The following is a 13,793-nucleotide window of genomic DNA, read 5'->3' as shown; positions in this document are numbered from 1 at the left end:
GAGTCCAGCATTCAGCGGCCTTAGAGGCTGATTGCAGGACTCTGCCCCGCCGCTTGTGTCATTGGATTTGATTGACAGCGGGAGCCAATGGTCCAGTCAGTGACAGGTGTTTTTCACCTTAATGCATCCTATGCATTAAGGTGTAAAAACACCTAGGGTGAAAAAACACAAACCTTTACAACCCCTTTTAAATTGCACATGGGTGGACTCTACTTACTAATTGGGTGACTTCTGTAGGCAATTGGTTCCACTAGATTTTAGTTACTGGTATCAGAGCAACGGGTGCTGAATACAAATGCACACCATGCTTTGTAGATATGCATTTGTAAATAAATATGAAAACTGGGGATGAGCCGAACACCCCCTGATTTGGTTTGTGGCAGAACATGTGAATGGACCAAAAATTTGTGCGAACTCCGTTAAAGTCTATGGGATTTGAGCGTAAAAAATCAAAAGTGCTAATTTTAAAGGCTAATATGCAAGTTATTCTAAAAAGCATTTGGGGACCCGGGTCATGCCCCAGGGGACATGAATCAATGCAAAAATTTTAAAAATGGCAGTTTTTCCGGGAGCAGGGATTTTAACAATGCTTAAAGTGAAACAATAAATGTGAAATATTCCTTTAAATATCGTGCTGGGAGGGTCTATAGAGTCCCGTGTTTAGAACAGTCCCTGCACAAAATGAAATTTCTAAAGGAATAAGTAATTTAAAACTGCCCCCCCACCCAACCCATTGCCAGGCCTTTTGGGTCTGGTATGGATATTAAGGTGAACCCAGCACAAACATTTTTTAAAAAGTTGTGGGGCCCCCAGGCCCTATATACTTTGAACAGCAGCAGTATACAGACGGGCCCCAGGTTACAAACAAGATGAGGGACTGTAGGTTTGTTCTGAAGTTGAATCTGTTTGTAGAGCCAGCAAAAAAAAATCTATTTTTAAGCTTTTTGGATAACATAGGGAAGGGTTATCTCCCAACACTGTAAAGCCTCACAGATACTTTTGTTGACCGCAGGAATGAGCCCTGCTGTTAAATATTTGATCAAAAATTGTAATTGCATGCCCCTGTTAAAGAGGGGCAGAAAAATTGGGCCTTACGTGGTGGTGCCCTGAACTGAAAATCTTCCTAGAAGCTATCATCATTAAGATTGAGGAGGAATAGGATAGTCCATTCAGCATTCTTCAAGGGATCCCACATCCATAGGAAAATCAATTGGTTACATCAGCATCAGGTGCTTGGTAGCTGGTGATCCAAGACCGATTCATTTTTATGAATGTGAGCCAATCAACGGTCTGTGGACAGGTGCACTCTGTGATTGGTTACAAAGCCTCCAGCAGCACTGAATGTTTGTTCAGAAAGAACGCTGGATGCAGGACAGGCCAGTAGCTCAATTGCATATTGAGCAAGCTCTGGCCAGTGGCCCATCCTCAAGACCCAGTAACCCAGTGGATGCTCTGTTAGAAAGGTCTCCAAGTCTGATCTAGCCCCTATATATTCCTGCACCATGTAATTCAGATGCTGGCAATGGTTGCTGCAACCGATCAGACCTGGGCACGGAGGACTGAAGAATTGTCTGTCTGAAGGCATCGGTCTGCCGGCCACCTTCTCCACCGATCTTTCTGTGACTGCGTGAAGCCTCAGCAACACATTGTCCAGCACCAGGAAATTGTAACCTCCCAGGCTCTGTAAATGTATTGCACAAACCTTTCTGCAAGGCCTCCTGAAGAGGTTTCATCCTCGGCTCCCTCTGCGAAGGCTGGATAAGTGCTGCAACCTTACCTTTGTAACGTGGATCAAGAAGGGTTGCCAGCCAGTAATCCCTCTCCTTGATACCACAAATCCTAGGGTCCTTTCGCAGGCTTTGCAGGATCAGGGAGGCCGGCAGTGTGCGTTTTCAGAGGCATTCTGAAGTAGAATAATAAAGTATCGAACCAGGCAGAACTTCATCAATGCAAGGTTTTTTTGTTTTGTTTTTTAGACTAGCAATGCAGGTTTAACAGCTGATAACATACAGGTTTATGTTCAAAGTATTACAACATACAGGTCTAATTTATACAGTTTCTTACAATGAAAGCATATTCGATATGGGTATTCTTCTTCCCTAACCAAATTGAAACAATTCTGAATTGTTCTCACCTTTGAACCAGAATGAGTCTTTTCTGCCAATTCTTGGGAACCCATAACCTAATGGGGACCAGCCGATTGACCAGTGGTCCGGTCCCCTCAGAGTTCTAGGTTCCACCTTGACCAAGTTTGTGAGGGAAATTCACCTGAGACCACACTCTGGAACAAGTTAAGAAGTCTTCTCTGACTCGTATGAGGAGACAAATTTCAGACAGATATTTGCCCATTGGTTCTGACCTCTATGACCCTTGCAATAGGGCAGCATACAGAGTTCTGCCTTATGAGCTCCTATTTGACTTGTCTAACAATTTAGAGCTTGCATTTACATACCCTTTTTACGAGTCTTATCGTAATCATCTCTCCTACATGTGATTGGTCTCTAAGATGTAAGTCAATGTAACTAACCATAAATCTGACACCTGTTCTATAACCAGATAAACTTAATCCCAGAATTCCTATATGTTGATTAAAGTTATTTATAACTGCTTTTGTCCAATTAAAAACACCTGTGTAGACAGTCTGGCACCCAACAGTGTTATCAAACCCTCCTTAATCTTTATAAGATTTAACTAAGTTCAAGAATTACGGCTTTACGACCTTGGGAGAATGGTGTTGTGTTGGTGTTTTTCACTATACAATCTTGTGTGTATGTATACATAAGGTACTGTATTACCCTATTTATCGGCGTATAACATGCACCCCAAGTTTAGGAGGGAATTTAAAAGAAAAAAACTTTTAGGAGGGAAGTTTAAGGGAAAAAAAAACTTACATTTAAATGCCCATCAATGCAGCCTTGTCAGTGTCAATTGCAGCCTTGCATTTCAGCCTTGTCAGTCATTTTGCAGCCTTGTCAGTCATTTTGCAGCCTTGTATTGCAGCCTTGCATTGCAGCCTTTTCAGTCAATTGCAGCCTTGTCAGTGTGTTTGCTGTTTACAAATGGCGCCGCCGAGATAAAGAGCAGATGTCCTGTGTATCTCGGCGCTCGGTAGTTCTCGGCCGTTCTTGGCTGGCTTTCAGGTATTTTCGGCCACTCTCGGCTATTTTTGCCCACGCCGTGAGCGGCTGAAAATACCCGAAAGCCAGCCAAGAATGCCCAGAACTACCGAGCGCCGCCGAGATACACAGGACATCTGCTCTTCAGCGGCGCCATTTTTAAATGGCAAACACACGGACAAGGCTGCAATACCTTTTTAGGTGGGAAAAGGTGCGTGTTGTTGTACGCCGATAAATACGGTACTTAATATATAAATATATTTACACAAGCCAATTATTCATTATTATTATTATTGTATACATACACAGGAGTGTACTTATTCAATGTATTTTAACAGTTTTAATGAGTGCTCAAGCAGACCTTTGTTTGACCCTGTCGAGCTTAATTTAATGTTCTGTACATAACTTTCCCGTATTCCACCTGTTTTCATATCTTTGATGGTGCTTATCTTATCAGCTTCCTATGCCAACTACTGTCAAAAGTTCTCTTCTTCCAGTTAGTGAATTTAAAAACTATGAAGTATCCTAATGAACTTTCACCCAGTAAACTATCTTATAAAAAAATATCAGAAAGAAGCAGAGAGGTCATCTAAAGTTCAACGTTTAAAAATCAAGACGTTCTTTATATTTTAGAATAAGGTAGTGTACATTAATGAAAATGTAATAACCATTGCTTTACTATCGAATAATATTAAGACCACTACTATATAATAGCAATAAAATATATGCAAATCAAGATGAATAATATGAATTACATTGGCTAATATGAGATTTTATAACAATTCAATCCTGAGTCCTCTGGGTCACTAAGGATCACATGATCCTCAACTACCTCCTCCCAGCCATGTACCACTCCATGGGTTTCTGGGGACTGAAAACGATCCCTTGAAGACTGCTGCTGATGCCTCCTCCTTCCCACTGTTTTGCCTCAAGTGCCCTGTCCATTCCGCAAAGCGTGTGCTCCAGCAGGAAAACGAGAGGGACAGTATCACTGATGCATGCACTGTCACTGCTCGCCATCCTCGTGGCCTCCTCAAATGGTGACAGGACAGTGCATGCATCCTTGATCAGTAGCCACTGGCGTGACAAAAAAAAGATCCCCTGACCCTGTCCTGGTGTAATACTCACACAGGTACTCATTGATGGCCCTCTGCTGCATGTGCAGCCCCTGCAGCATTGCTAATGTTGACTATCCTGGCCTGCCTCAGGAGATCCTGTAAGCCCGGGTACCTGCTCAAGAACCACTGCACCACCAAATTCGGGGTGTGAGTCAAACGGGGAACATGGGTCAAGTGTCCCTGTCAGAGGGCGGAGGGGAGGTTGGTGCCATTGTCGCATACAACCATTCCTGGCTGAGGCTGGTGTGGCGTCAACCACCTCTGAACCTGCCCCTGCAGAGCTGACAGAATCTCTGCCCCAGTGTGGCTCCTGTCCCCTAAGCAGACCAACTCGAGCACCGCATGACATCTTTTTGCCTGAGTGCTTGTGTAAGCCCTTGAACAGGTAAATTCTGCGCTCAGCCAATCTCCTGATGAATTTTAGGCGATATAGCTGTGATGTGCTCAAAGAACAAATGGTGAGTATTTAATAAATATGATGTGACCTAATATGAGTGTACCAACAATTGTGCAGCAATCTAAAAGAATTCATACTTAATCCATAAACAGTACATATAAAACAAAAAAGATGTGCAAATGAATAATCAAGTGATAGTTATACTGATTTTTAGTCAGTGTTTAAATTCTAAATTTGAAAACCGTGACCCTTTATATTTATCTCCAAACATAAAACTAAAAAAAGTGTGTGTGTGTGTATATATAGTCCCACAAAAACGGTGTTTTAACAGTGTTTAAAAACACAAATCATTAAGAGGATAAAAAACATCCAAATGTGCTGTTGTAATTCTGACTACTATCAAAGGTGTAGCAGTCCAGAGTGCAGTGCTATTCACTTGCCAGAAAGCCTGCTTATGTGCGATAATCCATACATATCAGATATCATGCATTTGACCATAGATCAGTTTCAACACTTCCAATGTTATACCCCGTTCAAGAGAGAGCGTGATATAGACAGCCGGATGGTCCCTTACCGGGAATGGTGGACTCCTATCATGGGAGTCAAACTCTCCTTGTGCCAAGAGAGAAAACGGCTTCAGATGCTCATACCGACAGCCAGTCTGTTACACAGTCACCTCCATGCAGGGATTACTCGTATTGTGTAGCCTTCAGGCAGGTATGTGGTTGTTCACCTCTTATCAGCTGCTCTATTCCCTCCATACGGATAATTGAATGTTGCCACTCCGTGAGCATTCAACTCAAAGAAAGAAGTTCATTGGGCAGAAAATGCAATGTTGAAACAAGAGAACTTCATAGGGCAGTAAGCAAATGGCGCTTTATTCCAAAAAAAAATTGTTAAAGCACAGCAAAAATGAAAACTAATAATACCAGAGACGTCGGCCACCACATGATTTTATACTCAGGCAGTGGTGACACTGAAAGTAGGAATGAAAATACCGTATATACTCGAGTATAGGCCGACCCGAGTATAAGCCGAGGCCCCCAATTTACCCCCAAAAAACTGGGAAACCTATTGACTCGTGTATAAGCCGAGGGTGAGATATGCCTGTCCATCCCTGTGTGTGTCCGTCCATCCCTCTGTGTCCGTCCATCCCTGTGTGTCCGTCCATCCCTGTGTGTCCGTCCATCCCTGTGTGTGTGTCCATCCATCCATCCCTGTGTGTGTGTCCATCCATCCATCCCTGTGTGTGTGTGCGTCCATCCATCCATCCATCCCTGTGTGTGTGTGTGTGTCCATCCATCCATCCATCCCTGTGTGTCCATCCATCCATCCATCCCTGTGTGTGTGTGTGTGTCCATCCATCCATCCATCCCTGTGTGTGTGTGTGTGTGTGTGTCCATCCATCCATCCGTGTGTGTGTGTGTGTGTGTGTGTGTGTGTGTGTGTCCGTGCAGCCTTGTGTGTCCAGCCTACCTGTGCCCCGAGCCTCCGTCCGGTCCCGTCCCGAGCCTCCGTGTCGTCCCGTCCCGAGCCTCCGTGTCGTCCCGTCCCGAGCCTCCGTGTCGTCCCATGCCAGGATCGCCGCTCTTCGTCGGCGCCCTGGCGGCCATTCCCCTGTTCAAAAGCCGCGCCTCTGCCTCCGCCTCCGCCTGTGATAGGCGGAACACTCAATTTCCCAGCAGTCAGTGTTCCGCCTATCACGGACATCGGCTCATCCGAGGATGAGCCGATGTCCGTGATAGGCGGAACACTGACTGCTGGGAAATTGAGTGTTCCGCCTATCACAGGCGGAGGCGGAGGCAGAGGCGCGGCTTTTGAAAGGTAGAATGGCCGCTGTCTGTCTGCTCGACACGCTGTTCGGGCAGTCAGACAGCGGTGACTCGAGTATAAGCCGAGGGGGGCACTTTCAGCCTCAAAAAAGAGGCTGAAAATCTCGGCTTATACTCGAGTATATACGGTAATTAACCTATTCATGTTATGCATTTTTATAGTATGTTATAGAAATGTATAGTATCTGAATGTGTTGCTTTAGGATTCAGTTTTTTTTGTTTTAAACAGTTTTTGTGTAATTTGGGTGACACCGCTTGGAACATGGAAAAATTCCTACTTCCTGTGTCACCGTGGAATAAAGCGCCATTTGCTTACTGCACTATGAAGTTCTCCTCTTTTTGTTTCAACATTGCATTTTCTACCTAATGAACTTCTTTGAGTTGCATGCTTACGGAGTAGCAACATTCAATTATCCGTACGGAGGGATTAGAGCAGCTGATCAGAGGTGAAAACCAGATACCTGCCCAAAGGCTGCACCATACGAGTGATCCCTGCATGGAGGTGACTGTAACAGACTGGCTGACGTTATGAACCTCTGAAGCCGTTTTCCTCTCTCTGCACCAGGTGAGTTTGACTCCCGTGACAGGCGTCCACCATTTCTGGTGAGGGGCCATCCGGCTGTCTCTATCACTCTCTTGAACGGGGTATAACATTGGAAGTGTTGAAATTGATCCATGGTTAAATGCATGATATGTATGCATTATACCCCATAAGCAGGCTGTCTGACAAGTGAATAGTGCTACACTCTGGAGACTGCTACAACTTTAGTTGTCAGAATTACAACAGCACTTTTTTATCTTCTTAATGATGCGTTTCTAAACCCTGTTAAAACATTGTATTTGTGGGACTATATATATATACACATTTTGCTTTTCACATTTTTTTTTTTTTTTACCCCCCCACCCCTCCCCCCTCTTTGTTAGTTATATGTTTGGAGATGAATATAAAGGGTCACGTTTTTCACCAAATTTAGAATTGGTTGTTATACTGATACTTAGTCAGTGTTCAATCACTTGATTATTCATTTGCAATTTGGGCATCTTTTTTGTTTTATATGTAGCCCCTTGAACGCCTACGGAGCACCGCTGGTTCAGAGGAGAAATCTGCAGAGGAAGAGGGGGTGGAGGAGGCAGCTGTGGCAGAATCACCACTACTAGCATTTTGGAGGCATGGTGGCAGAACAAGCTTCAACAGTACTGCACCCTGTCCTGCTTCCTTCCCAGCTGCCAGCAGAGTTACCTAGTGCAGCGTGAAAGAAAGGTAATGTCCCTGTCCATGCCTGTTGGACCATGAGTCAGCAGTAATATGCACCTTACTGCTGACCCACTGTTCAACGAGGCCAAAACATTGCCTTCCACATGCTGATAGAGAGCCGGAATGGCCTTCCATAAAAAGGCGTTTGGGAACCTACCACTGAGGTACTGCACATTCCACAAATTCATGAAAGGGGGCAGTTGCAGTACTAGCAATTTGGCCAAGCTAGCATTTAGACGCCGAGCATGTGGATGGTTGGGACCGAATTTCTTTTAACAGTTTAGCAACTGGAGGTAGGGAGATTTGCCTGCTTAAATCTGATGTTGGTGTACCGCTAGCAGATATACTGCAAGTACTTGGGACACCCATTTCTATACCTTCATTCCTCTCAGTGCAGGTTTCTGGGAGGACTGGAGGTATAGTGGGGTTGGAGATCCCAGCTGATGAGGGGAAAGGAGAGGTCCGCCTTGTTCTTTTGATGTGGGTCTTTTAAGTGCTGTTGCCAACCGACTGCATGGGAGGTCGTCATATGTCTGGTCAAGCATGTGATGTCCAAAGCAGCTGCTGTTTTGGCCACACTTGATGTGCTTTAGACATATGTTGCAAACGGCAATGGTGCGATCTGCTGCACACCTCAAAAAAGCCCACACCAAGGAACTTTTCGAAATGTGTGGAGTCAGCAGCGCCCTGCACCTGCTTAGCTCTGCGGTGTGATGCAATAGGGTGGCTGCCCTTAAGCTGCCCCCTGGAGGGAATACTGCCTTGTTGATGTGCCTCCTCCTCTTCTATCAGGCACCCAAGTAGAGTCAGTGACCTCCTCACCCCCTCCCCCCTCGTCACTGGAGCAAACTTGGCAGTATGCTGCTGAGCCATGATTGGCCAAAGGCACCCTGGGCAAAAATGTATTGGTGCCCCCCTCCATGCAGTTTCGCTCTCCACCTGCTATGAGAAATACAATAAATAGCAGCTAGACTCAAAATACGTTTACCGCTCACTGACTGGTTGGTAGAGGTTACAGCACACATTACAGCTCACGGATTCGTTGCTAGAGATTACAGCACATGATTCTGCTTGTTGATTGGTTGCTAGAGATTACTGTACATTAATACTGCTCGCTGGTTGCTAGAGGTTACTGCACATCATTGCTGCTTACTGATTAGTTGCTATAGGTTATAGCACATCATCTCCTCACTGCCTGCGCACCATGGACTGGGGAGGCAAAGGGACCCATTAATAGACAGAAAACTTCTATGGATCCTGGGATCAGTGGCAGTGCTGGGGGGGGGGGGGCGAGGATGTGATCAATGGCAATGCTGATTTTTTATTTTTTTTTAACCAACCACCAATGTAATAGGAGTTTACACTGACCACTAGTGTAATAGAAGCATTCACAGTAACCACCATGTAAGTGGGGACATTCACACTGACCACTAGTGTTTAATGAAGGGATTCTACACCAAACACCAATGTAATGAAGATTTACAAAATCACTTTCCTGACACCCCAGAAACGTACTGCCCTTAAGCAGATAAACAGAAGTGCCATTAATTAACACCCTCACGCATCTGTTGACTTGTGCCTTGGCACTGTGGGATTTTGAAAAAGGGTTTGGGACTTTCTTCATTTGTAGCACATAGAGCAGCCCATTGAAATTAATGGGCTGCCCTGCACGTGACCTACATCTTTAATTGCCCTGTCAGTACACCTTTGCAGTCTAAAACCCATGCTAACCTCTGCACCCCAAACCTCCCCCATCCTCTCCATACCAATCCCCCTCCCCTTTAACTTTAACCTGCCTCTTCTGCTCATCTTTGCACCCACCTTCCTTACCACCATACATCCCCCTCCTTGCTCACCTGTGCACCCAAAACTGTAATTCCTTCTCTGCACACCCCACACAGAGGGAGTCCATACCTGCAGTGGAACTAGCTAGGTAAGCTGGCAGGGGTGCAGGGCGCAGTAACCGGAGCCATCGCATTCAGTATCCGTCAGCAGTCGAACATCCCAACGCCCATCTTGGTGCACCCTACACCCGGCTGCAGTAAGCCAGCAGCGGACATCTTGTTACACCTAGCCCATGTAGTTTGGGCTGGGTGTAACAAGATGTCCACTGCTGCTGTGACCTAGAGCAGGGTGTACCAAGATGGGCATCTCAGCATAGCATTACAAAATAAATCCTTTCCTCACATGTAATTGCTGCATTTCAGTGCCAGCCACCTGTTGGTGCCACCTTTCAGTGCCATCTATTAGTGGCAGTCACCCATCAGTGCCGCCTATCAGTGTCAGCCACCTATAAGTGCCATATTCAACAAATGACAAAGTTGTACATTCAAAATAAGGGTCACACTATCCAACACTATAAAATATAGGCTGCCTTCCTCAGAGTTGGCAAATGTGATGTGATTTAACAATTTCCACACGTAACAGACCTTTCTTGCTGGCAATAGATCAATGAGAACCTTTGTTCACCATCATTCCAGGTTAAAAAAAAAAAATGAATAAACGCGGTTTAACAATTCATGAATGCAATGTTCCACATATCATTCTACAAAGTGTTGCTATAAAATTACAAGACATGCCAGGAAGCCCAGGTCTCATCACTTCTATAATAACTTTATTTTACAAATATTCACACTAACAAATGTTGTTGTTTTTTTTTTTTTTTTTTTTTCTCCCCTGAAATTCCCGAAGAGCATGTAGTAATTGTTTCTTGTTTATGAATGGACCTAACTATATGCTAATTATATGATGTTTAAATTATGAGACAGTTTTTATTCCTAATTCTCTCTCTCTCTCTCTCGAACAGGAAGATGTGCGTTCGGTAATTGCAAGCCAGTTCCACCTTGGCAAGCTGGATGCAGATACTTGAGCAGTGTTATGCATGTTTTAAAATATATCTGTTGTCGATTTTTATTTATTTTTTTATCCTTTTTGGTTTTATGTCCTAATTTATAACCTTGTATTTTATGCAATAAATTGTTTTAAATCTATTGAAATGTAAAGTATGGATAGCTAAAATGGAATCTGAAATATCCTGGCATTTTGTATACCATTCGCTTTACCAAAATTTATAAAAGACTAAAGCTGGATACACACTATACAAGTTTCTTTAGCTTTTTCCTTTTAGATTTACCAAAACCATATAATATGAGGTCAAACCTTGGCAGTTTCAATTTGTATGCAATCTGGCAGGCCCTTGCACTACATGGTTTTGGTAAATCTAAAGGAAATCCAACAGCAAAAGTTGTATAGTATGTATCCAGCTCAAAGCTTGGTGTGCGAAGCGGGAACCAGGGTGATTCCAGTGCGGGGGACTCTGATGTGGTGGGGGCTGCTGGTGGGGACTCTGAAAATGAAAGTGGGCCGGTCATGATGAAGTCCAGGGCCAAATTTTTGTCCCAGTCCAGCCCTGTACACATGTGGCATGCAAACTGGATGCGGAAAAATCCTGCATCCAATTCGGATAGGTGTGAACACAGCCTTAACTGTTTGAGCAGTGCCATTACTCCCAGTCAATTCCCAGGTAGATAAAATCCCCCATTATTAACCTTTCCAGCCTTTGCAACCCTTTCCATCTGTGCAAGGAACTGATTTCCCACCTCCTCATTAACATTGGGTGTCCTATAACAAGCTCCAATGATTTAATTTTGAACTACGCATGTCTATATGCAGTTCCACCCATAATACTTGAACCACATCATACTCTTTATCAATTGGGTCCTCTTTCACACTCGCTTTGAGATTATTTCTCTCATAGAGACAGACCCCCCCACCTTTCCTTTTTACCCTGTCTCTCCGAAAGAGTGCATAACCAGGAATATCAATAGCCCAGTCATATTAAGAATGAATCCAAGATTCAGCCATATTGATTCATACCTCTCCTCGTGCACCAGAGCTTCCAGCTTGTCTATTTTGCTTGGCAAACTTCTGGCATTGGTGAACAAACTCTTTAAAGTGTTTAAACCTTCTATATGACTATGCCAGCCCCTCTATTAGAGGCTGGCATAGCACACTATGTCAGTGGTTTTAACAAGCATTCTAAATACCGAATTTCAGCTGTCTTCAGGCCAGTTGCATTACTCATGGCCACTTTACAGCTCTGATTAATGTCTCCTGCGGGTGGAGCCGTGATCTCCCTCTGACCTCAGCCAGAGAGATCACGTGACCACTCATCTCCTGCAGAATCCTTGTCTTGTAGTTGTAAAGTGGGCGTGAGTCACGTGACTGGCCTAAAGACAGCTCAAATTTGGTATTTTGAAAGCCTCCAATAGAGGGGTTGGCAATTACAATTTTCGTTTTTTTTTTTTTTGTTTTAAGAATAGCGGTCAGCAGGGCGACAGGTAGGAAGGAGGGGGTAAGGGGGGAGAGGAGAGCAGAGGGGGACAGATACGTATGATGGAGGGACGTACTCTGACCATGGTGGTCAGGGCTGAGCAGCTCTGATTTTCATGGCCCACACAGAAAGGAAGTGGCAGATTTGGGGAGGGTTTTTTTTTTTTTTTTTTTACAGTTTAGAGGGGGGCAGATTACACTGCACAAGCACTGTGCTGTGTACTCTGCTTTAAGGGACCAGGATATGTAATTTTTTTTTTTTGGGGGGGGGGGGGGGGGGGCGCGCGACCTAACAAGCACTTTAATGCATTATTACATTTTTCTCTGGTAATTTGCATATATATATGTATGTATGTATGTATGTGTGTGTGTGTGTGTGTGTGTATATGTGTATATATATATATATATATATATATATATGTATATGTATATGTATGTATATATATATATATATATATATATATATATATATATATATATATATATATATATATATATATATACACACACACACACACACACACACACACACACACACACACACACACACACACACACACACACACACACACACACACACACACACACCATTTTTGTTATCAATGCCATTGAAAGCCCCATTGGAGGTTTCTATTTTTAAACTCTTTAACGCAGGGTTAAGCAACCTTAACCACTTGCCAGCTGGGCACTTTTATCCCCTTCCTGACCAGGCCAATTTTCAGCTTTCAGCACTGTTGCACTTTGAATGACTATATAATTTTTTATTTTTTTTTGTAATATAAATTGCACTATAATTTCCAATGGTTGTTTGTAACATGAGGACATTCTTGTCACCTGCCATAACCCCCTGCCCATCTATCCACATTCCACCCTCTATTAATGTCTGTCACTATGAGTATCGGAGAAGAGCCAATAACCAGCTTCTTTAAAAGGGACATGTATGCTGATAATCAGGGCAGCCAATCGGTGCCCAACAGTGCAGCATCATCGGTGTACATCAGTGAAGGAGAAAAATTACCTGTTTCCAAAATTTTATAACAAACTGAAGGGGAAAAAAATTATAAAAAAACTCAAAGTAAAGATAAAAAACCCAGTGGTGATTAAATACCACCAAAAGAAAGTTCCATTTGTGTGAAAAAAAGATAAAAATTGTGTTTGGGTTCAGTGCTGCATAACCGCACGCTAGTCATTCAAAGTGCAACAGTGCTGAAAGCTGAAAATTGGCCTGGTCAGGAAGGGGATAAAAGTGCCCAGCTGGCTAGTGGTTAAGGTTGCTTAACCCTGCGTTAGTTTAAAAATAGAAACCTCCAATGGGGCTTTCAATGGCATTGATAACAAAAATGGTGTGTGTGTATGTGTAATTTATATATATATATATATATATATATATATATATATATATATATATATATATATATAAACAAATGCTATAACGGAAGGCAGTGCTTTAGCTTTAAAGCTGTCAGAAATCCTCCAGTCAGCTTCACAGCTCAGCCAATCAATCCCTCACATCCCCTGCAGTATCTATATAAATAAAAAGCTCAATAGTGTAAAACCATTCAAGCCCATTTATTGTTAGATGCCGATTGCTTATTGAGGTTTGAAAGTAGATGATTTTATGCACAAGTAACCACAGCCGGGCAGAGGCCCTGCGTACCGCTTGCGCACACAGGTATTCAAAACCAGGACAACCAAGGCACAGCGCTCCTGGGTCTGCCTCTTGAGGATAAGCCTCAATTTAGG

At 43.6% G+C, this 13,793-nt stretch overlaps 1 protein-coding gene across 1 annotated transcript in view; it reads left to right on the top strand.

Moving 5' to 3' along the window:
• LOC143974521 (CTD small phosphatase-like protein 3) overlaps positions 1-10,624 on the top strand; it is a 76,508-nt gene extending 65,884 nt beyond the window's left edge. Inside the window, exon 12 of the mRNA XM_077476005.1 lies at positions 10,525-10,624. Within this exon, the coding sequence (XP_077332131.1) occupies positions 10,525-10,587 (63 nt within the window). The 3' untranslated portion in view covers positions 10,588-10,624. The remainder of the gene's footprint in view (positions 1-10,524) is intronic.
• Positions 10,625-13,793: the final 3,169 nt, after the last annotated feature.

Source organism: Lithobates pipiens, unplaced genomic scaffold (genome assembly GCF_037356315.1).
Source record: "Lithobates pipiens isolate NorthernLeopardFrog02 unplaced genomic scaffold, aLitPip1_a1.2 Scaffold_13, whole genome shotgun sequence".
NCBI lineage: Eukaryota > Metazoa > Chordata > Amphibia > Anura > Ranidae > Lithobates > Lithobates pipiens.
Note: the sequence above shows the minus strand (reverse complement) of the source record. Positions and strands in the feature narration are given on the sequence as shown.